General features: G+C 38.7%; 1 protein-coding gene across 9 annotated transcripts in view; it reads left to right on the forward strand.

Annotated features, from left to right (window-relative positions):
• The window catches only part of LOC128027467 (protein diaphanous homolog 2), a 375,948-nt gene that overhangs the window by 133,242 nt on the left and 217,223 nt on the right, over positions 1 to 25,483 (forward strand). For 6 of the 9 annotated variants that reach the window (XM_052615104.1, XM_052615108.1, XM_052615106.1 and 3 more), the window contains 3 exons: positions 6,489 to 6,551; positions 10,005 to 10,310; positions 14,461 to 14,575. In XM_052615104.1, the coding sequence (XP_052471064.1) occupies positions 6,489 to 6,551; positions 10,005 to 10,310; positions 14,461 to 14,575 (484 nt within the window). The remainder of the gene's footprint in view (positions 1 to 6,488; positions 6,552 to 10,004; positions 10,311 to 14,460; positions 14,576 to 25,483) is intronic. The other 3 variants (XM_052615109.1, XM_052615111.1, XM_052615112.1) reach the window with 1 other exon arrangement.

Below are 25,483 nucleotides of genomic sequence, written 5' to 3' on the forward strand. Positions count from 1 at the left end.
ACCAAACATATTGCAGTCGGAAAAGCCAGCACTTTGTCTTTTGTTTACTTTACCTCTAAATACTTCCAAGCCCTTTTGCCCCCAGCTTCTCCCAGCAAGATCCTGCCCACCTTCAACCGTTATGAGCTGCTGTCATTAGGGACCCTGACAGCTTGGATCACCATTCATTCTCACAGATTTACCAAATGGGCGCATAAGTGGAGGTGGAGCTGGAATGGGTTCCTCCCCATGCAAAGCAGAGCTTCTCAGAGCCTGGCACTTCATTTGTGTGCAGTCCTCACCCCTGCACTTCATCTGCCTCAGGAACCGAATCAAGGCATGTTAGCCACTCTTGACTCCCTCCCTCCCTCCATCTGCCTCATCTATCACTTTCTCAACTCTTACACATATTCATGAGCCCAGGCCTTTCTGTGGTCTGCTCCTCATCAGTCACCATCATCCCTCCTTTTCTAGACTTATTCATCCCAAGCCATATTGCGTGCACCCAATGTGTCCCTCCTCACGGACGCCGCAACCCCACTAATGACTGCTCACCTGGTCTCCTGTTTTGCTTTCCTGGACCACAGTGTCATTCAGCTATTGTTTTTCCCTGGGTGTCCTTCAGTCTTACCCCAGTGCAATCTTCTTCTCTTTGAAACTCAGTCATCTCTAGCATATTAACAGGTAGAGGAGTGAAGCGGAGCCCTAGGGATGCATACTCCTTCCAAATGTGCGCTCTGATGGCACGTTCAAAGCTTTGGCTCCAGAACATTCTCACATCAACAGACTTATGGTAGAGAACATATAATGCTCTCACTAAAGAAGCACCGGGATATTAGCATGAGAGTGTTGCACATATCCTGTGGGTGTTTTGGTACATCTGAAAGGGATATAAACTCATAGGTTGACATGTGCAAAGCTGAGAAATTGTACCCTTTATTAGACAACCAGTGTACACTCTTCTCCTACTACAGTTTCAGTGTTGTCAGGTTGTGGGTGCACAACACATCACCATGAAAACTGACTACTCTCACCCACACTTGAACCCACTTGCTGACTACTTCTTCTTTGGTCGTCTGGTACAGATGGGTAGTAAAACTTGGTTTCTAAACACATTGTACTGTGTTGTAAGGTAATTTAAATGAATTATTATAATCATTTTTATATTATTTTTATTATATTTTATAATAACAGAATCATAAAACTGCAACCATGCACTGAAACGTGAAGTGATCTCTTCAAAAATACTGTCTCCATATTTTACTTCTTTATGGTAATCATTGTCTCTAAATTAAGGCTTTTTGCAGCAGTTTGAGCATGATGTACATTTCAAGACTTTTGAGTTGAATAGCATAAATAGCAGCCATTTCCACATTATTTTGTGCCATTAGGGTGACCAAGGTTTAAGGATGACAAAGAGATGACAGCAAAGACAGCTTATCAACAGATTTGCCTTTAACACATAATTGAAAAGAGCCATTATTCAGACGAACCAACACAACAGCTCATGCGAAAATAATAGTCGGATGAGCTCATGAAAGCTGAAAAATTTCAGACAGACTGAATGTGAAATGGAAAGAATAAAATAATAAAAGAGCTTCACACTTTTAATTCATGTACTTTTTTTTTTTTGAGTTAATGAGAGTACATGCATTATTAGGCCTCTTGAAAGGGTCCCTTGTCTTTTCTTTCATGGAAATTCAACAGAAAAGAGAATACAATGGCTATAGAAAAGAATCACCCCCTTTAAAATAATCACATTTTGTTGCTTTACAGCCTGAAATGAAGACAGACAGTTTGTCTTTTATCCAGCTGCATTTACTCAGTGCAACTTAAAATATCCAAATGAAAGATATAACACCAACGTGTAAGAGAGAGAGAGAGAGAGAAAAAACAGATTCACTGAGTTGGAAAAAGGATCACCTTCCCTCCTAAAACTTGTAAATTCAATCAGGTGTATCTAATCACCTTCTCAATGACACACAAAGCCATTTGACTTTAAACTGTGTTTATTTTGATTAGCTCAGCACGAAAAGATCTTTCCTGGAGCATTTCAGTCCTTGGTAGTGTAACTTAAGCAAACTATTAACTATGGGTGGCAAGGCACTGTCAAAAGATCTGCAGGAAAAAGTTGTGGACAGGCACGGGTACAAAAAAAAAAATCCAAAGGCTTTATCATTGCCTAGAAGCACAGCGAATTCTATTATTAAGAAGTGGAAAATATTTGGTACAACACAGACCCTCCTTGGATCAGGACGTTGCTCCAAACTGAATGAAAGAGCCAGGAGGAAACTGGTCAGAGAGGCGACCAAGAGGACTACAGCTACTTTGAAGCAGCTGCAGGAATTTATGACAAAGAGTGGTCATTGTGTGCATGTGACAGCAATATCACAAATTCCCCATAAACGTGGCTTGTATGGGAGAGTTGCAAGAAAAAAGCCACTCCTCAAGAAAGGCCTCATCCAGTCACGGCTGAGCTTTGCCACAACACACCTTGAAGATTTTGAGGCAGATGAGACTAAAAATTTAATTATTTGGCCTCAACAAACATCCAATACAGTTCACCATCCAAACAACAGCATTCCTACAGTAAATTATAGATAATAATATCCTGTTATGAGGTGTTTCTCTGCAGCAGGGACTGGATCAAGTCAGGATAGAAGGAAAAATGGATGGGGCAAAATACAATAACATTTTTGTGGAAAATCTACCACCCTTTGCCACACACAGCAAAACTGATCACGGTGTTTAAAAGAGAAAAAGGTGAATGTCCTTGCATGGCCTAGTCAGAGCCTAGACTTAAACCCAACTGAAAATCTGTGGAATGACTTTAAGAATGCAGTCTATAAATGATTACCATCAAATTGAACTGAACTTGAGCAGTTCTGCAAATAAGAATGGGCAAATATCGCAACGTCTAGATGTGCAAAGTTAGTAGAGAGATATCCCAACAGACTAAAGGCTGTAATTAGGGCTTTTCGCACCGCTTTAGTTCCAGAACTAAATGTACAGTACTAAAATACTTGGAAGATTTTGCGCAAACTATTTCCCAGTACCATTTAAAGGGTTGTATTCACACCGACAGTGTGTACTATGACATGATATAAGCCGGTCGACAGCAATGCCATTTGTGTACGGCGTTCAAGAACGTTAACAAAGAAGAACAATGTTAACAACAGGAGGATGGAGGATGCTGTGATCAGAGCTCTTTTTGCTGTGTCTCAAGGGTTTCACAATAATGGACATGGAATGTCGACATATATGTAAAGCGATTTAAAGAATGAAAAGGAGGAGTAAGAATCTCCAACGACAACTAGCAGTGCTACATTTGCTACAACTTAGAAGTGCCTGTTTCCGTACATTTATGGCTGTTCATCATACTTGCGAAATAAGTTGAAATCATGGTGGGTGAGGTGGTTTACAAAGGCGTCTAGCCAATCAATGTCTACTTACATCACGGGTAGTACCAGTTGTGCGGGTTAGACCCTGCTCCAGTGTTGGAGCTAATTTGGTTCTACAAAAAGGCAATCCGGTACTACAGTTGCTCCTAGTTCCTGCGGTGCGAAAATGCCCATAAGTGCCCTATTAAAGCAAAAGGCGTTTCGACAAAATACTGACACAACTGGGTAATTCTTTTTCCAACTCTGTAGTACTGGGTTTTTATTTATTTTAACTTTTTTCTGACGTGTTGGTGTTTTGTCTTTTACTTGGATGTTATAAGTTGCAGTGATCAAATGTAAAAGGATTAGGGGTGTCCATGGTTAACCGGTTAACCGATTAACCGTTAAAAGTTGTGTAACCGAGTGAAACATTTTGCTCGGTTAAGTGACGTCAATGGCGTGAATTGAATTTAGTTGTAATACATTTTTGCACCACCAGAGACCGCCAGAGCGCTCCCAGACATTTGTAATGTCCACAAGAAGAAGTCATTTTTCTAATATGAAGCGGGCTAATACGAGTGACGGGGCAAAATGCAAGTATTGCAATACAGTGCTTAGATATACTTCAAGTACAACCTCGTTGTTGTAATCTCAACAGCCAACACCCGGGCATCATTAGGCCGGTCAGGACACACTGGATGCGTGGCGTGTCTGTTTTTAATTCGGTTCCCATGTTAACAGGTTAGAGCTTGCCGACTGCCTGCGTGAGACGCGCGGCTCAGGCGCGGCTCGACGCGTGCATGCTAGAAATAGAACCGACGCCTTGTTGGAAGCGTTTTCAGGCAAAGTATAATAGGAAAATATGTTTATATGTCATTTTGTACAAAAATACATATTAATTCATGACATTTTGATATTTGAAAGTCTATAGGTTGACATAAATTCAGATATAAATGTAATTTAAATAAATAAATAAATAATTATCGATTTTCAAATGTTGTACGTGTCAAACATAGTCATAGTCATAGCCTTAGCGAGGCGGCCGCGGAGTCTGCTTGTTACCTTTTGCCTTATACATTTTAGGCTTATTCTCAAATTCAGATTGTGTTAATGGGCGGCATTATTAGGCAGTTTTAATAGGACAATTTGACCGGAGAGATTAAATTTTGTCGGACATTCCTTTTTTTTTTTTTTCGGCCAATGTCCGGAAATTACTATGGTTATGGTTACTATGGCACACTATGGTTAACCGAGTATTAACCGCTAAGGGCCTCGGTTAACGGTTAATGAAAAACTTGAGAACGTGCAGCCCTAAAAAGGATAAAACAAAAACTGTGTCCGCCTTCATTTCAGGCTGCAAAGCAACAAAATGTGATTATTTTAAAGGGGGGTGATTCTTTTCTATACCCACTGTAGAGTCAAAGGTGCAGAATCAAATGGTAGCTTGCTTAATAATTCAGAACCCAAGCGATATTGAGGAAGAAATCTTTTGCAGCCACCTCATGATTATCAGAAAGCTTTGTGGTCAGCTGTCTGGACCAACATGGGACTCGTAACATTGCGGTGCAGTGCAGGGCTGGACTCATGTCTTATTGCCACTGCCAGGATGAATTTGGCAAAAAGTCTGGCAGTAATGATGCCGATAAGGACAGCACTTCGCATCGAATCATAGAGCTGGTTGCCATGTGCCCTGCACTGTTGCCATGTTCAGTAACAGGGGACACAGCTTGTCCATTCAGCTTTACAGGCTGATTCGTTTGAGATGCAGTGCATGTGTGCCATCCCTCTTTCGCTTTGTCTTTGAGGAAATGATCACAAGGAATATGAAGATGCTGCTGTTCTTCTTGACAGTTTTCAGTGTGTTGACTGCTGTTATGCCCTTTATATTCTCAAAAATAAAGATTAAAAAACAAACAAAAAACAAAGCTTACTTAACACTACGAACAAGGACAGCATTTCAAATGTGATCAAAGTTTTTCCACAGTCTTCACCTTTGAAATATCCATCTTCTTATCCATTACATGTCTTTAATATTTGATTGTGCCCTACATGCAGTATGGGGAATCTGCACCTTATAAGTGTACAGTATTTTAGAGGCAGTTAAGTATGCTAAGTATGCAGTTAAGTATGAAAAAATAGGCTGTTAAGATGTTATTTTTCCCCTTTTCTTTTTTCTTTTTTTTAAAGAGGCTGCTTATAGCAAGGTCAAATCGGGAGTAAAGCATCACTGAATCTAAATGCTTGCGCTAAATTCACTGAGCGTGTCATTAGGCATTGAAATGATGGGAAAGACTTGAAAGAACAGGATTCCAGAAGCAACTCTAAAAGATGCACAACAACCAATTTACTTCATTCCCTACTCTTGTGCCTTGAACTTTCCTTTGAATTGTACATTATTGGAGCAAAAGCATCATGGAAATGAATCGAGCCAATAGAACGCAACAGTCGGGTTCCAGAAGTAAAAATCATAGTCATTTCCTCCATAGGGGAACTGATTTTTAGTAATAACTTAAAAAAAAAAAAAACCTTTAAAGAATTTGTAGTTAAAGTTTTTTTTGGAAGCCATGAGCCTGCATTATTTAAACATTTTCACACTTGACATCAGTTAATAGCAGAATTACTAGTGAAAAACTGCATTACCCATGATTCTGCCAAAACATTTTATAAATAGATCAGAGAATTAAAACAATTAAATTGAGACAAAAGTTTTGGCACCAAACTATTTCCATAAAGCACTTTTAAATCTTAAAGACTTTTTAAAAATGTCTATGGGCAAAATAATTCCAGAACCAGGTCTGCTGAAAATGTGGGCGGCACTGTTGCACTCAATTTTGTCTGGAACTGGAACTGTGTGAGGGTGTTTAATGGTTTTCTTAATTTATGAATTCACTCCTGCAAAGCACACAACAACGGCTAATGAAATCCCGTATTACTTCATTAGTAGGCAAACAAGTCGGCTACTTGCATTCAATTTCTTGTTGTCCCCAAGTTTTATTGCCATGTGAACTTAAGTAAAGTTGGCAATTGGCTTTTGCTTGATTCTTCTCTTCCAGCTATAAAATCTCTGTCTTTGCCTTACCGTTGCTCTGTTTCTCTATGTGTCTGTCTGTCTGTCCCTCAATTGTCCAGTTGATTAGTGAGAGAGACAAGCTAAGGGAGGCAGAAAAAAGCATCAGCGAAAGAAACAGCAAGGTGGGTGTCCTCCCAACCATTCCCTCCGCCTTCCCAGCATGCTCAATGCAGCCGCCCGCCAGCATCATTGAAAATCAGCATTTTTTATACCTTCTAACAGGTTGCTCAAAGCTGTTACCTCTCACTGATCATCCAGAGCCTTGATTTTCTGTTTTGTCTCCAGACTTTCAACAGATGCTGTGCAATCATTCATTACAAATGCATGCTACAGAATTAGGCCATAATCCTTTCCACATATCCAGCATATAAACAGCTTGTGATGGTGAATCTTGTCAAACACAATCTCTATACTCTGAATACTTCCAGTTCTTAGAAGCTAGAAAGTATATGAAGCAAGCAGTCTGTCTGTTCCCTGGGAAGCGAACCCTTAGTTTTGAGTTGCTTTTATCGTTCTTTTCCACGTTAGCTACAGGAACACAATGGAACAGGCTCCCAGCGCCACTTCCAGCTGGAAGTGAAGATGAGACCCTGTCTTTCCATTTAACTAGAGTATTGTAACCCTCAGTAGTAACCAAGACTAATTGAATTTGCCTCTTGCTCATCAGAGATGAGATTGAGATGGTTTAATTTTGTGTTAGCCCTAGTTAATTACCCAAACTGTGACTGTTTCTACCAAGAGTGCCCTCCCACCCGTTGAGACTGTAAATGGATGCTTGTCTTCTTGATATTGTCCTGTCCATTTCTAACAGATACATTTTAGACATGCTGACTGCTAATTAGTGCAGCTGAATGTTATGGGAAACGGCCAGAAAATTCAGGTCTATGGCCAGCTTAGACCTCTATCAAAACAGACTGTCTGGTTGTAAATTGCATTTTAAAGCAAGATAAGAAGCCAAAATGAAAACAGAGGGGGAAAGGAGCCTTAAATGAAACATTTTCCTGTGTAAAATGGGTTTTGGTTGTAAAATTGGTCTAAATGATGGATATTGTTTAAAGAGAACAAGGGCTCATAAAGAGTATAGCTAGAGAAAATTGAGTGCTGGAGGCTGATTAGCATTCCAGAACCGTGGCTGGAGGGTCTGCAGCACGCCACAAGCTGCCACAGAGGGCCAAAGCAATGCGGAAATGACTGTGCTCTAATTTAGCAGCTAATTTGCTTGCCATTCTCTTGTATTAAACTTAAAAGAGAAAATGGGTCACAACGGGCTGGAGATTGACAGACGCATAATCATGGGACAGGGTACTCGTCAAGGGACCTCGGCTTCCTGCATGATGCTCCTACACCTTTTTAATTTCCTCTCTAATAAACAATCCACTGCCTGAATTGTGTAATCAAACACTCGGTAATGCATATAAAAATGTGGCTTGACACATATCATTCTCCTAATCAACTGAACTGAGACTGGAGCGCAGAGAGGGGAATTGCTTAAGAAAAAAAAAAAAAAAAACTTTTTCTTTATGCAGTGATGAGGCACAAAGTTAGATTTAAGAAAATGGTGTGTGGGGTGGGGGGTGATGAAAGAGAAGAATGGTTTGTAATCATCCAAAGGTCAAGTCGTATCTGGTCTATTGGGAGTCTTAATTGAAGCATTTGCATATCATTTGTTGCTAAAGAGACTTGGCCACCCTTTATGAATGATTCAGAATACCTGTTTATTCTGTTGCAAGCAGAGCAAGATTGATTTGTCAGGACATTTAATGCCTTCAGTCTTATCACTTAATGGATGAATTGAGACCTGACTCCTCCATAATGGCTTCTTTTCCTGGAGACCATCTTGTGATCTTCAGTTACTAGGAAAGTCAGGGAAGGAAATAAAATGGACCAATAAAGAAAAACCCTGTGGATTGTGGCTCAAGGTTAAAGATCTAGAGCATGGAGCAGAGAGGTCGACTGCCTGCCACCACCAGTTGCATGAGCACTCAAGCCAGATTACTCTTCTCATTACTGCTAAAGGTTCAGGTGGCTGCATCCTATTCATATGCTCAATCTATTACCAAATTACAGAAGCAATTTACATGTTAATCAAGTCTAATGGTTTACTCTCATCTGATATGCTTTATGATTAAACGCAATGAATCAGTCTACACAAAGCGCTTTTCATTTTTCATCCGCAAACGAATATCAATACTGTCATCTTGTCATTCGGTGTAATCACAAGTTAAGTATGTTCCGTATGGAATGAATGAATGCTCACGTTGTTACGTCTTTAAAACAATAAAGATGATCATCATAAACTTCACCATGTTTGTTTCTTTTGAGTTACGCCCACAGTGTCAGTCACGTTTTCATACTCTGCCTCTAATCTGAAACTGAAATGGCTTTTAAATTGTGTGTGTGTGTGTGTGTGTGTCAAGCTTACAGGAACCCTACGAGGCCCATAGAAATGGGTTATGCTATGCTGCTCTATAAATACTGATGTTACCCAGAGTTAAGCTTCATCTCGTCTTCTTTATCTCAGTATTCTGCATTGAAGAAGGGTCCACAATTAACTCTCGCTCGACATAATCTAAATCGTGGATTCTTTTTTGTTTTTGTTTTCTATAGTTATGTAATAGTTATATAATATTTTATCTAAATAATAATAATTGTGTTAAAATGTAAATTTGAGGAATGTATTCTTTAGTAGAATTAATTTTTTCCATTGCATTTGACTTTGTACAATTTCTAACATTTTAATTGCTCACCAATTCCAATTTGTACATGTGTTTGGCACCAGGCGAGTGTTACTTTTGCACTCTGTTCTATGGGATACACTGGATAAAAAAAAAATAATAATAAAAAAAAAATAAAAAGTCCAGTCTCCACCAACATAACTCTTCCATCACTTACCCATGGTAGACTCGCACACATTCACTTTATCACACGTGCAACACTTCTCAAATCTTCTGAGAGCCCATACACCTGACAGGTGTGTACATTCCAGAAGAGTCTACCAGTCACATCGACCGACCTGCCGTTTATTTATTTACATATTCAATGTGACTACCTGCCCCTCAGGAATTTCCATGTCCCAGTTTCCCCAGTTAGAGGATTGGGCGGTGGGCTCAGGCTCCTCTGAGCGCTGACCCCTACTTGGCTCTGAGGAGGCGGTGCATTGCACACTAGACAGACAGATGCTCAGTGCTGCTGAGGGAACCAGCGCCCGGAGGGAAGGCCACAGCAGCTCCAAGTCATCCATCTGCTTTTATCAACTCTTATTTAATGCATGCGAGGAGCCCCTTCACCCCTATCTCTCCACTCTCTTTCTCACTTTCTCTGATTTTTAGACTTGTTTTAATGCACTCTCCTAAAATTGAAAAGTCAGCTGCTGTAAACACTGTCTTTTATCCTCCACTCTCCTTTGCCCTTGTCTCACCCGCTAGTTCTGATGGGGTCGAACATGTAATGGTGATAAAAGCATGGGCCTTTGGGTGTAGAGGCTGAACGGGAGTGGTTGAGGTGAATGTTTGGGTCACAGTGCTCTCTTAAGATTGCCATTTCTTGTCTCTTGACTCTTTTTGATCCCTTCACAGGTTGCAGCAGGACCTGGAGCAGCCGGTGCTGTTCCTCCAGCACCACCACCACCACCAGGAGGAATTGCACCTCCACCTCCTCCACCACCTCCTCCTTGTCCTGCATCTCTAGGACCTCCACCTCCTCCACCACCTCCACCTGGCTGTGGGCCGCCACCACCGCCTCCACCTCCTGGAGGAGGCCCTCCCCCACCACCTGGTATGCCTTTGGCTCCTCCTCCGCTCGTTGCACAGCTGCCTTACGGGCTGGTGCCCAAGAAGACCTACAAACCTGACAGCGTCATGAAGAGGGTGAACTGGTCCAAGGTAAGACAGTGAACGTCACTAGGGCTTAAATGGTTTAAAAACACGTGTTCTGAGAACAGCATAACACACTCCAAGGTCAGCAGTAAATTGCAAATAGTGGCAGTAATCTAGCCTTCCCAGTGTGTAAGAGGAAGACAAAATGAAAGGGCGAAAAAGAGAGTGTAACTTTTTCGGTGGGAGTTGATGGTCCAAAGCCTAGGAGTACATGCAGCTTATTAAAAAGAGCGTCGAGCCATGAGACTCACGATTCGCCACTCTGCCTTCCTTTCAAGAAATCGGGTTGTAAACCATTTCATTAACTTAAGTGCCCTTGCACACACATTCTGGCTGTAATTGAATACATTTTTGTGTTGAAATGAAACAAAACACAAATATATAAAACAATGTTGTGTAATCTTCCAATGCGATTTCTATGGGTTAACCTTTTCACTTCGTCTTTTTGCTTTTAAGTCTCATTCATTAATTTACCCATCGCCTTGGGGACTTTTTAACAGTCTGAAAACTGGATTAATTTATTTATACTTTTTCATGCTTCTGCTTGACCTTGCCTTTAACTTCTTTATGCAACATTCAGAGTCTAATGGAGGAAAATAAAATAAAATAAAACTCTTTGCAAGAAACTCATTTAGCAATCAAAAATGGTATAAATCAGGGCTAATCAACGTTCAAAAGCTAAAGAACCACAAAGAAGGATCCATTTGGCCTCAAGGGCAACACCCCTTGTTTTTGTAGTAATTCTTTTAAGTGTTCTTTGTGTGGTATGGAGATTGAGCAAATTACAGTCAGTAATATTGTACTGTATATTTTCCATGATTTATTACATTTTTTATATGCTAAAATAAATGTTTGTGGAGGCAGTATTTATTTGATAAAAATGTAAAATTATTACATTCTAAAATAACTCTTGTCTATTTTAATATATTTTAAAATAGAATTTATTCCTAAATGACGAAGGTAGATTTTCAGCAGGCATTACTTCAGTTTTGAGTGTCACATGATCCTTTTAGTATCACATGATCCTTCTCAAGAAACATTTCTTATCACATTTGAAATGGTCGTGCTACATATTTTTGTTCCCCTGAGGATGAATTTACATTGTTTAAAATTAAACTATTAAATAAACTAACTATTAAGCCAGCCACCCCAAACAATTAATAAAAAAAGACTGATTCCCTATAGTTGGATGCAATTAGTTAAATACTTTAATCAATACAAAAATCATTGGTAATTTTGTTGATGATTTTTATTATTTGCTTGTTTTTATTTTGAACTTGATAGACTAGCCAAAAATGTGATTATTATTATTAACAAATTAATGAATAAATTTGGCATCAGCGCAGAAACGGTTTTACATATTGTAATACAGTTCTTATATCAAAACACATAGTGAACTAAATATGTTACGGTTAGCCAGGTTTGAAGCAGTGGCAAAATGTCTGAGCTGATAAAATATTAAAGTATTGAAAATTGAAGTATTAGCAGCTTATTTACTGACAAATATGTTTCCTCTGTCTTTCATACTCTTGCATGCTTGGTAATGCTGAGATCTCTCAAGTGTCTTTATGCTGTGTGACGGTGATGGAGAGAGTGAAAGAGGATGAAAATGAGAATGCTAATCAGTTTGATTCTTGCTATTTTAAATCACCCACCGGAGACCCCCTCCATCTCTCACAACAGAGCAAGATAACAGTCAGACAGTGAATGTAGCCAGCAGCGGTGAAGTGAAACACTCCAGCCCCTGCACTCCTCCCGATCTTTCCCTAAAGCATGTAACGAACTTTCAAATAGCCACATCGGAGATTGTTGCCTAAAGGTGCTGTAATGTAATTTCTCCAACCGTTAGAACACCCACACAGGGGAGCCGCATTACCTTATGGGAAAGTAAATGATTGCTCGCATCTGCGGCTAAGACCGTTTGGAGCTGGTCACTTTCTGCCCAGAGATGGGTGTAGCTGCCCAAGGCGAGAGGAAGCTACAGTATTTCTTTCTGCTGCTTGAGCATGAACAAGGTCACTCTGGCTGAGACTCATGTTAATTACTCTGTTTGGAGGAGTCAAGGTTTGTTTTTTCATTTATTTTTCACAAGTGCCCTTATGAGGCAGCACACTAATGAGACTGTTCGTTTTTCACTCGGTCAGTCCCTTGTATTTTCACCGTTCCACTCTGACTTAGTAAATGCGATCTGAAACCGTCCAGTAATGTGGATCATGTCGAGAAAATGCTGCAAAGTAGGCTCCAGGATGAACAACTAAATTAAATGTAGTTGAATGACTACCATTACATACAATGACACAACATACGATGACATGCACCAGTCACTTTGTGCAGCATTGGTCTGCCTACTACCTCATTCTACTACCTCATCATTTTGTTTAAAATGATGAGACTGAATAAGCTTTTTTTGCACTACAATCTTTTTTTCTTTATATCTGCACTGTTTGTTAACTTCACTGGTTTGCACTCTATCTGCCATGTGCCTCGTGCTGCTTTATTTAACTTTATTTTTATTTTTATAATTTTATTTACATGCCCTTATTGTATAGTTGTATTTTATATTTGATCTAGATTTTTTAGGCTCTACTGTTAAGTGTTATCTGTATCCACCAAGGGTCTGAGAGTAACACAATTTAAATTCTCTGTATGCATGTACTGTACATGTGGAAGAATTGACAATAAAGCAGACTTGATTTGACTTGACTTGATTACCATTACCAGAGTGTTTCACCATGTTAGACATGCATATTCATAACCCTCAAAACTTACTACACATTATGAAGAAATAATTATATCTCACCTCAACAAATCAAATCACATTAAATACTGAAATGATAATGTAACACTGTAAATTAAATTAAATTATGCAAAATGATGCTTACTCAGCCGTATAATTTTCTTTACATTATTGGTATATTATAGGTTGAGGGAATGACCATTTCTCATTTATAACAAAAATAGAATGCAAATTGTTTTTATTCATAAATCTAGTAATTCTTAGTGATGCCGACAGTTTCCCAGTCTATTTTATTCAGATTCTAATTATACCCCACAGAGTTCTTGGAAATATGTGATATGTATATACTGTTGAATATACTTTTCTTGTTGTCTATCTATCATAGAGCCACCTCTCTTCACTAGTTTACATCACTTTGATCCTAATTCTAACCCCACAAATAAAGACACACACAAACAAAGGATGTGCACATATTTTCTAGAATAAGAACAACATATTTTCACAGTATAGTTGATGGGTTGTGTGGGCAATTAGTGACTGATCAATTGTGAGGAATTCCTCTATAATGACATTATCTGAGGAATTCCTCTATAATGACTTTTAACTTAAAAGTCCAACACTTAAGGCATGTAATTAAAAAAAGAAAAATACAATACTATGTGCACTACCAATTAAAAGTTTAGGGTAGGTAAAAGTCATACTTTTATTCAGCAAGTATGCATTAAACTAATTAAAATTACCTTAGTAACATAGTGTGAACTGCATATTGCTACCAACTTTAATATTGTGATTTAAAACTGAATTGAAATATTGAATATAGGGTGTGTTTTCATTTTAGCGCTCCTCCTCACCATCTCTCATTCGCAGCTAACTAACAGTTAGAAGGGAGTAGTTAAGGATATTATGTCCAAGCTGTCAATCCGATGTCATCAGAGAAGAAATTCCATTCCATTCCAAATTTTCAGATTTTGATATTACAAAGACACACAATTTATTTTTCCAGTGGATAAACTTGGTTTAATTTTTCATCTCAATGCTATCAGTATGCTCTTAACAAAACAAATAGTGTACATTTTGATTTCATGTGGACTTTAAAGACTGTTACATTGTTGCAAAAACAAAACGAAAAAACTTATTAAACAAATGCTTTAAAAAAAAGTTACAACTTTCTGTTCATCAAATAATTCTGAATAAATTCTCAAAATTCTTAAGCAGCCCAACTCTTTTCAGCATTGATATTAAGCGTTTCTTGACCACCATATCAGCATATTAGAAATGATTTCTGAAAGATTGTGTCACTAAAACTGGAGTAATGTAAGCATCAGGTATTCATGCTTTATGTGTGTGTGCTTAAGTGTGCAATGGTGCTTGCTTACTCTATTCCTGCTGGTGTTTGATGGAGTTTTTCTGTGCTTGCAGATAGTGCCTCAGGAGATGGCGGAAAATTGCTTTTGGCTCAAAGTCAAAGAAGAGCGGTTTGAGAGCCCGGACATGTTCAGCCAGCTTTCACTGTCCTTCTCTTCTAAATCCAGAGGTAAGGACAACCTGCTTTGCCTCTCCCAATAATCACATAGGCACACGTCGTTTCAGCTACCCTGATACCTGCTTTTATCTGTCCTAACATTCGGAAACCAATCGTCTCTGTGAAATGTTAATTATCTTTATAAAACTGCCTCAGTTTCCACCTACTTCCCTTTTTTTATATTGTCTCTACAATCAGATTAAGTAAGCGTTTAGCTCTGTGCCAATTAGCAGAGCTGCAGAGTTGGAAGCGTACTTTACATGTCAGCAGTGTCAGTTTACAAAGCATCCCTCTTCCTTCACGGGAACCGTTATTTAAGCGGCTGTGGGTTTCGATAGGAGCAGAGGACAGACATGCTTGGTTAGCTTGGCTGCCTTTCCGCTTCACTGGATGCCCCCTGAGAAACAGTGAGGAAGAAAGAACGAGAGAGAAAGTTACAGTACAGAGAGTTTCACTCTTGTTTTGGCCAGTTTGTTTCTCTGTTTGCTTCCCTTGTTTATTCACACTGCTGGAGAAGGATAGTGGATGTTTCCTTCGGCAAGGCAGTAAGTTGAACCTTTGACAGTGAGTGGCCTCGGTAGATTTTAATGCCTGTTTCATGAAGGGGCATTGAGGAGGGCCTGTCAGACATTGAGCACAATTGAAGAGTCTGCTCATGTGTGCAGCGGCGGTCAGATGATCAGTTATTGAAGGGAACTGATCTGAGAGCAGATTGACCGCGGTCTTTGGAGTTTGCTAGCATTAGCCCACTGGCAGAGCTCCAGATAACTCCTCTTATCCTCCAGTATCGACATTATATTGGCCTGTTAAACTTCATCCAGCAACACTTTAAGTATAAGATGTGGTTTTAGATGTGCAGAAGTGCCTATGTGACTCTTGAATACTATAATGCTGATTGCTACTGGGGTTTGTACTTCCTCTTCTGAGACACTGACAGAAACACAGCCTATTCCTGTGAAGCCAAGTACTTTTTTTTTTTTTTTTTATATAATTGTGTTTAGGTTTCAGTCGTCTACACTTTGTATTGTTTCTGTAGTTTTTCTCTGCAAAGGTGTAGGTTTTATAAGTAAGAGTTGAGGAGTTCCTCAGGGACCCATCTTTGGCTCAGTTCCTATCAATTACGCCTGAAGCGTACCCACTGACTCGACTCTCCCCAGGTCTGTTTCTGAACCCTAACTGAACGTCTTCATGAATGAAATATGCTTCTTTGTGTTTGATAGTTGCAGCAGTTCTTTTAAGCTGAAGCTACGATTCTGCGACTCAAGCTTTGAAGTGAGTAAGATGTGATTTGGACCCATTCTGGGAACTTTCACCCAGTGAATAGAATCTCACTTCCTCGTACCACTTTTAATTCAAAGATTATTAACCAGTGGTAAACCTTGCCACTGAAAGAGAGTGGAAGGGAAGAGAGAGTGATCTTATACCATTGGTAATCGTACTGACTTTGAACTGTCTGCCATCTGATGAGTGAGTCTTAGTGTACTGTTAAGACTGCATCTCAGAAATATACTTTTACAGCACCAGTTGGAGGAGGAGGTGGTAGGTGGTGTCTTCACCCTGTCTCCAGCATTTTTGGAGTTGGCAATCTCCAGGGATGAATTACTTTATAAGGCTTCACAGATGCTCAGTTTTGCCTCGCACTATAAATCCTCATAGCAGAGCTGGCAGAGCAGTCATTGGTCAAGCTTTGCTTCATTTGTCTGAACAACTGCTGCTTTATGTAGTGCTGAGTGTGGTCTGCTTGGAAGGGCCAGGGAAAAGCGCTCTCTACAACTCGCTTATAGCTAAAGCGTTTATCTGGAGACTGCCAAGTAATGAACAATGAGTCAAGGAGGTGTAAATGTGTTCTTGCCCTCTGTAAAGTATACAGTATATAATAAGTATATAAAACAGGCATCTGTTATCTAGTTTTCCCCCAGAGTGTAAGTCTTACTGGTGTTTGAGTATTGGTATAGATAGCTGCTCCATTTCACTTTCCTCTTTTTCTGCTACACTACAGAATCTCTTTCTCCTCCACTGCTCAAAGGCCCTGGTGTTAAATAGCTTTTAACGAAACAAGGGTTTAGTGATCAACAGGGGTTTTAGATCTATGTCTTTCAAAACCTCCAGACTCCTACTGTATTAAAAAGTAGTCTTTTTGAGCTTCTGAGGAATGCGGCCAAACTGCAAATAGAATGCAAGTTTAAACGGTCTTCATTTTGTAATAAAATTATGGAAGTGATATTATCACCTCAGCATTTATTTATTTATTTATTTATTTAACTATTTATTTATTTATTTATTTGTGTGGTATATAAATAATGAAATGTTTTATGTCCTGTAGTTGCAACGAATCATGGGGCTGCAAGGCATTTTTTTTTCACACAATAATTGTAAAATTTCTAAATCTGTGTTTGCATCATTTTGAAACCTGCTTCAAATGTTGCAATCTATTGAAATATTTGGTAAGTTGGCAAGTTTCGGAAGCTATGCAAATTTAATCTAAAACTTCTTTCATCAGTGTAAAAACATTTGGAACTACTCTGTCAGACTGGTTTAATTATTGATAACATTGTGAATCCAGTAAAAGGCAGACCACTTTTTGAGCTTGTCTTCAGGAAATTCTCATTCATCTAAAGGCTCACAGGCTTTGAAGTGAAATGGAATAATATTTTTTGTTGTGCTTGACCTTTTGAGAAAAAAAATCCCAAATCCCTAGTGTTCTGTGCCCTTTCATCCCAAATCGTACTCTTGGAGGTTAGCATGATTGTCGACAGTTACCATTTGTCAATGCATGCTTTAGAAGCAGTGTGAGCTTTTTCAGAAATGCAGTTTAGACCTCATTAAAAAAAAAATGCAGTTTAGACCTCTCTCACACTCTTATTCCCTATTTCCCCCAGACTCCCTTCACTTGGTGGTATCAATCAATGGTTCTGCTTGTGTTTCTGCTTGGGGGATCAAATCGGATACACTGGTGGATTGAGTGTGTGGCATGGCCTACTGCATTTGAAAAGCAATTCAATGCCTCTGCTTTTATGTGCCACTGAAATAAGGTGGATGCTGGCAAAACTTGCTCCTCCTCTTGCCCTAATAGGTTTTTCTTCACCGCTGACATCCACTCTCAAGAAAATAGAAGTCTGACTCTTCAGCGCTGTGATGACATGCATTGCTTTTTGCTTTTGAAACATAAACCACATCAGCACCACCGTTTTCGTTAAATGGTGCATCATATGGATTCTTACCGAAATTTGAACTCACAGCAGCACCTGAACACTTCACTGATATTCTCTGTGATCGCAAGCACTCCTCCCTTTTTCTGCTTTGTGAGGAAAGCTGTGTATTTTTGCATTGGTTTGAAGTGCAAATTGATGTTGGATGAAGTCGTATGGTAGCTTTTTTTCTTCTTTGCTCTAGACTAGCAGTAAACCGAATTGAAGGAGCTTTTTTGGGAGGCACTGCTCAGCCCTGCTCATGTTGGTGCTTTGAGTGGCTCAGGCAATAGATGAGTTTGATCTTGGTAAATTAAGTGCAATGGGTGGTGAAGATGGCTCCTGGCTGCTCCACAGATGGGGCTCTGAAGCGAGATCTAATGAAGATGTATTTTAATAATTGGTGTCAATGCTGAAGTAATTCATGGAGAAGGAGGAGCCCAGGGCAGCACTTGACCTCTAAAAGGAGGGCTGCCATAATTTTTGTCTGTTAATGACCGGCGAGCGTATGATGAGAGAGAAAGAGAGAGAAAAAGCAATTGAGTGTCAGGTTGTGGAGTTCCATATATCTCTCAGAGAATCAGTTGTGAAGATTAAAGCAGTGCCCTGTGTGATAGTACAGCAAATGCTATATATATATATATATATATATATATATATATATATAAATTTTTTTTTTTTTCTATATATTGCAATATATTGAAAGTGGCAATCATTTGTATATTTTGCAATATATTATATAATATATGTATCATTAATATATTATTAAATGTATTCAATTATATAATATATTAGAAAATAAAAAGGGAAAATAATATATTACAATATATGACAATATATTTTAAGAAATACATTGGTAAATATATTTTCCTTTCGTATGGGTGTATAAAGCACTGAGCAGACTCTACAAGTTTATTTAGATGAAATTATATTGATTTCATTCATTTTGCTATCAAGTTTGTAAATCTGTTTTACAGACTTGTGGACTGTTAGCATAAGTAGCATTTATGAGTTTTGTGTGTGCTATTTGTTTTAGTTGGTCAGCATCTTACCATGTTCAAATAAATAGATTTAGGTCAACATTTTTGAGTGTGGCTTTGTCTGAGTACGTTCCCTGCAGTAGTAGATGGCTACACTGAATACATATATCAGGACCTCAGCTTCCATGCAAGCGGTCTGACATGATCCCCATTTTTGAGCCAAAATTGAATCAAATTCTCTCTGAACTCTCTGAACAACTGTTTCTTCTCCTCCCTCCTCCTCAGTTCTCTAACATTCCTTGTGTGACCCTGCCAAGGCTTAATTCTTGGGTTATGGAGGGTCCTGAAATGACCTGGACACTTTCCCCCATAATGATGGAATCAGACTTAACCTTTTTGTGATCAAAGGCATTAGATATGAGGCCTACTATTCTTCTTCTATACTGAGAGCTCTTGCACCAGGTTTTTGAGAAATCAGAAATGCTCACTCAGATCCTTGCACAGACTGTTAGATATAAGACAGAAGCAAGATCCCCTAAAATACTTTTGAGCTTGAAATGCCTTGTTGTCAGTTTCAAGCCTGTAATCTGTAATGACAGCAGTGTTATGTCTTTGAAAAAGGACATATAGGCATTACTGTGAATAGATGCAAATGTATTTTATGTAGCATGACAGATCCCAGTATCAAAGAAAACCGGAATCCTTGAGGTTTTATAATACAGGACCACCACCTGATTAGAATTATGTTCATTTCCATACCAGCAAATCCCGTTATGTCCTGCGGCAGGTGAATGGAGGGCGCAATGGAATTGTTCTCCAGTCTGGCTCATATTAACAGCTTGGTCTTAATGCCACAGTAAAATAATAAAGGAAGCTTTTGATAAGCAGCATGCTAAAGCGCTTTGAACAGGGGGCTAGATCATTCCACTTGTCTCCCCTAAGGACAGAGCTGTTTATTGCTGATGCTGTTTATTGCGAATGGAAGCATCTGCCAGTGCAGCTCTGTCCACATGACTCTGGCCCTCTCACTCATCTCTCTCTCTTTTTCTCTCTTTCATCACTCCAGAAAATCACTCATCCTCGGATGTCAACATGTCCATCTGGACCCAAGGCTACCCAGTCTTGCACTAAAAACTCCAGTGCACACAACATGCACAAACTATTTTTCTCAACAAACACTCGTTTGATGGCTTGCTCTTTCTAGCATCAGATAACTATTGGTTTTGGCACTTGCTCTTTTATAAAATCAGCTTTTTCCCCAGCAAGTGTTTGTAGCAGAATTTGCTTCAGAGACTGTATTGGAGAAGGAGATGTGCTACTGCGTAAAATCGTAAATTCATGGAGCTATCATTGTATTAATGTTATGAAATGTTATTGAAACTTGGTTTTCTTCAGTGTATTTAGAAAATAGCTGCCTGGGATGCCAAAGATGCACTATCAATGAACCAGCTTGCATTAAAGTGACATTGATTGGCTTCTTTCTGACCTTGAAGCTAGACTCTCTAGAATTCTACTCAGCTGACAGCAAATGGCTTTATCGACTTCGTGTTCATACCAAAAATAGAGAGTTGCTTTCTGGTGGCATGCTTCTAAAAAGAAAGTGATTTTTCTAATTGCTCTAATACACCGAGCCAATTTGTCTCAATAAATCCAACGTGGCCCGTGCTCATTTTTCTTTGTTTGCCCACTGTGCTCCGCCTCAGCCTAGTCTCACAGGCTCGTTCATTTTTTGCCATTCTCTAATAAATCACATATGCAGGAAAATGAGAGTTAATTATTAATTGGTTGCAATGAGTTTATTGTGCTTTTGGGAGGCAATGGGGGTGGGAGTAGGTGACCTGGTTAAAGGAGTCTGCATTTTGAGGAGGATACCCCACCGTTCTTTGCTCATATCACTACACTTGGATGTCCCACTGACTTTAATCATCTTATCTCAGAGGGGAGCAATTTGGACAACTACTGCACTTAACAGCAGCCCATTTTCAAAAGGCCACCACACTGTGCTACATGTCTCGAAGAAACTCTAAAACTTTCAATGAAATCTTTGCCTCCTCATTTGGGGGTTGTTTAAGTGCAAGTTTTTGATTGTGGAATATATATATACCGTGGACTTTTGAGAAGGCAGCCGAAGTTAGTCTACTTGATTTCTCCTATGGAAGTTTAAGAATAGTTAAAAGATGACATTGTTGTATGCTACTGCATGTTGAATGCTAGCTTTTAAATATATCATATACCGTATTTTCCAGACTATAAGTCGCACTTTTTGTCATAGTTTGGCTGGTCCTGCGACAAGTCAGGTGCGACTTATATATCAAAATTAATTTGACATTAACCAAGATAAATGAACTAAGAGAAAACATTACCATCTAGAGCCACAAGAGGGCGCTCTATGGTGCTCAGTGCTCCTGTAGCCTACACTGAGCAGCATAGAGCGCCCTCTCGCGGCTGTAGACGGTAATGTTTTATCTTGGTTCTTGGTTCTAAATAAATGCAACTTCTAGTCCAGTGCGACTTATATATGTTTTTTCCTCATTATGACGTATTTTTGAACTGATGCGACTTTTACTTCGGTGCGACTTATAGTCCGAAAAATATGGTAACTTCTCTCATCCAAATCTGTTAAGCCTGAGATGAATGAAAGTTTTCAGGTGCAAGATCAAGTTATTGATATATTAATATTATATTAAGTATTATTTTAGCAAGTACTCACTTTAGGAAAAGTATTTTGTTTTAATTTCCCAGGGAATGGAAAAGTAGACTTTAGTGAAGACATTCTGAGTTATACATTCATATTCATGGGCTTAATCTCTGTGTCACCATTCTAGTTTAACATTTGTTGATGATCTCATGTTGAGGACAGTAGTGTGACATGATTGGACGGGCTAAGACAGAGATTAATAGGCCCTTCTTCACCTGATCATTTGTAGTATTCCTGTCAATATGGGGTACATGAATAAATATATATTTTTTTAAATACTGAAGTGTGGTCTCCACATGCAGCCTAAGGGGAGTGAAAACAAGACCAAAATAAGAAAACAAAAGCAACGACACATTACAGAGGCACACAGTCTCCTCAGCAGACAAGTAGAGGAGGGAGGAGCTTTATTTTCATTCTGCCGTGTGGTTTGACAGTGAGACACGATGTATTTAGAGTGGAGTCACATCCTCTCAGGCCCTGGGGGGGTCTGCATCAAACTAATTCCACAATGAGGCATCCCAGACGTGGGCATGGGGACTCTTAAGTACCCCAGAGATATGTGCCCCATTCACAGTGTGGTGATGGGCATGTTTCTTTTGCTTGTTTTTCCATTAAAATATTCAGGTTTGCATATTTTAATGTAACTAGTTCCTCAGTGTTTCTTATGTAGGCAAGCTTATGTGCAAATAAATATGAGTACTTGTAAATATGTACTTGAATATACTAATATTTGCTAATCTTTCTTAATCAGTTCTCTCAGTCACAAAGTTGTGTGTAGTTTCATACTTAAATCAATATTTTGCAATATTATAAGCGACATATGTTGCATATAAGAAGTTATTGTGTTTTAAATCACTTTAATTTAAGGACCAATTCTCACTATTAAATAATTGCTCATTAGCATGCCTATTATTAAAATATTGTCTGTTTCTTATTACTTTTGAAGCACATATTCTGCATGACCATATTCTACATCCCCAATCCTACCTAACCTTAACAACTACTTACTATTAATAAGCAGCAAAGTAGGAATTTATTGAGGAGAAAATTAATAATTAATGGTTTGTTGATAGCAATAATTCAACCTTAAAAATAAAGTGTGACCACCTAATCAAAAAAAATAATAAAAATAAATAAAAATGAACTAAAAGTTGTGAGTAAATTGATTAAACTGTATAGTAAACACAATTTTTTTTTTCATAATCCTTATTCTCTGTTTTTGCAGCAACATTCAAATTTACATTTACATTTTATTTACTTTCCACACACTTTGTTGTTGGGGGGGGGGGTCATGTTATCAGTGGTAATGGCCACCGTAGTCTCTTATCTAAACGTTACATTTCCCAGACTGCAACTTTATTGGCTGTTCAAGCAGTTTGACTCCTAATTTCCATACAAATCAAAAATGTTGCAGAGGCCACATCTCAGTGTGATCCTCTTCCACCTGCTCTCTAGGCCTGTGTGGTGACGTCTTATCATGTTTAATTTGTCCCCGAGACTCTGAGGTGGAATTGGTTCAGGGCAGTGAGAGAGTGCAGAGAGAGGTCTGAAGAGTAGAGGGGACGACACGCTCACTCTCCCCCTGTCGCCTCCCCTCGCCTGCCTGTCGAGTAAACAATCCCGGTGCTGCGTGCTCAAGATGGAGCCTTGCTGAATATCAACAACACACTCAGCAGCGTGAAAAGCCTCTTCTCCATGGAAAGCTGAGCTGAGAGCCTAAACAACCACACAGCAGCCCTCGCCCTGATTGGAGACCAGTGTTACAAGACAGTTTGGGGAAAAGAGAGTGAATTTTGGAGGGGATTGAAAAAAGTAAGGGAGGGGTGGGCTATCGTGGACAGCAGAGGATAGAGGTAAAAAAAGAGCAGCATTGAAAGCAACTCAAAGATGGAAGAAATGTTTAGTGAGACTTGAAGTGATAGTTCATCCGAAAAGGTCCAAATGTTTCTTCCATCTAACACAAAAGGTGAAATCTTGCATCTGTTTCCTGTGCTCTTTTACAAACACTCAAAATGAATAGGGACCTATGCATTCACTTCAAAAAGAGTACAAAAGCAGTATAAAAGTATCATAAAGTGGTCCATTCAACTTGTGTTTTATATTCCAAATTTTCAGGCATCATAAATCAGCCTATTATGAGACTGTTTGGAGAGATGATTCACTTAACTGGATCATTCTGGTTACAAACAAATCATTCAAACCATTTTTATGTATTGATTCATTGATAAGATCTGTATCAAACATATGACTCGTTAATTGTCTCATGACATTGTTGACATGATTAATTCATGAGGTTAATACTTCACTTGTGAGCGCACAGCGTTATTGAATGGTTTCAAGACTATAGATCATTCTCGCTCAACCTCAATCTTTCTTGCTCAATCACATTCCAGTCCTCCTCTTCTTTGAATGATTTTGAGAGTTTTCGTGACCTCGTACCAGCAAAGGTCAGCTTTTGAGGTCTTCACTTGATGTGTGAGAGCCAAATGGTCTGACAGCTCGACTCTCTCTCTCTGACATGTTGTCTTATTTGTTTCTGCTCTCCTGATCTCTGACCTCATGTGTGTCTTGACCAACTCTAAGAAATGCTCATTTGATAGGGATCAAAAAAGGAAAGAAGTAGGGTCTCTTTATTTTTAACATAAAGCAAGACTGACTTAAGGAAACATTACATGTAAACATATGCTTGTCTGTTTTTTTTCTTTCCCTCTGAATTTTAAATGTTTTATTAAAAGGTGTGTTTTATGTAGACTTGATGATTGTCTGAGCCCTGAGCTCCAAAATTGTAAATACATAATATACTGTACTTCACATAGACAGCCATTATTTTAGTAGCATTCAGTCGATATTCTGAGGAATGTGAGGATGCAGTGGTCTTATTTTGTGCATACCTGACAACTGTTTGGTTGGGTTTCAAACAGGTCTGAAATGTGTCGTAGTATCTAGTCTCTCACATTAGTTGATGATGAGCACACTGTGAATTGACTACAATCTGAGGCTTTTCATGCAGTCTTAAAACATAAAAGAGTGACAAGCTTCTATCTTGTAACATACCCTTTGATTTACCGAGATTCCCAAATAGCAGAACAGTAGATACTGTACCTGTTTATGCTTTGTATCTCTATCTGCCTCTCTCTTCCTCTACTTTTTCTCTTTCCAATTTTCTAAGGTGTTGGTCAAGCCTTGGCAGTGGCTTGGTGGAAATTGTTTGCGTCTGTGTTGTGCTGCTTAGATGCTGATACAAGCCTCCAACCTGGCACATTTCCCCCCCTCGTCTTGTCACTAAATCCATTCGCAAAGAGCCACAGGGTGCAATATAGAAAGCATTTCATCATTTGTGACTCTGAATGGGATTGACTCCAAACTTTGATCCAGCAGCTAATTTTCAACTTTACAGCAGGGAAAATGCAGGGACAGAAAATATAGTTGCTCAAACAAGTAAACTTCAAAATGTATGGATGCTTTTGGACGATCAAACAAGAAATCAAATCAACTGGCATTTATCTGAATACATTTAAATGTATAGGTTTATTAAATGTGTTTTTTTGTTTATTTGACTATTTATTTTAATTAGGTTTTACAATGAATCATTTAACTTCATGTATGGTTCCTCTGCTGGAGCACCTGTGTGGACTGGTGTTATTCTATTATTATTATTTAATATGTTTTACTATTATATATTAGTATATTAAGTAATATTTATTAATATTTTGAATTAGCATTTATTTTAATTTAGTTTAGTTTATTCATTTTTCTGTTTTCATATTTATAGCTTTGAGTTTTAGTTTAAAAATGAGCTGCCATGACAGAAGTTTTCATCTGATATTTATATTTTATTTCAGCTATTTTAGTTCAAAATTTCAAATAGTTTTAGTTAATAATAAAAACCTTGCTTGAGAAAGGCTCCAGATTTCAGATGCTGTTTGATTTGATATTTTGCTTTTCATGCAATAACATTAATGCATTTTTAAGTGTGACTTAAGCATCCGAAACCATTTTGCACCCAATGTGTTAGGATTGTTTTCTTCGTAAGGGTTTCCGGGGATGAGGCAGA

The sequence above is a fragment of the Carassius gibelio genome, chromosome A14 (assembly GCF_023724105.1).
Source record: "Carassius gibelio isolate Cgi1373 ecotype wild population from Czech Republic chromosome A14, carGib1.2-hapl.c, whole genome shotgun sequence".
In the NCBI taxonomy this organism is placed as follows: domain Eukaryota; kingdom Metazoa; phylum Chordata; class Actinopteri; order Cypriniformes; family Cyprinidae; genus Carassius; species Carassius gibelio.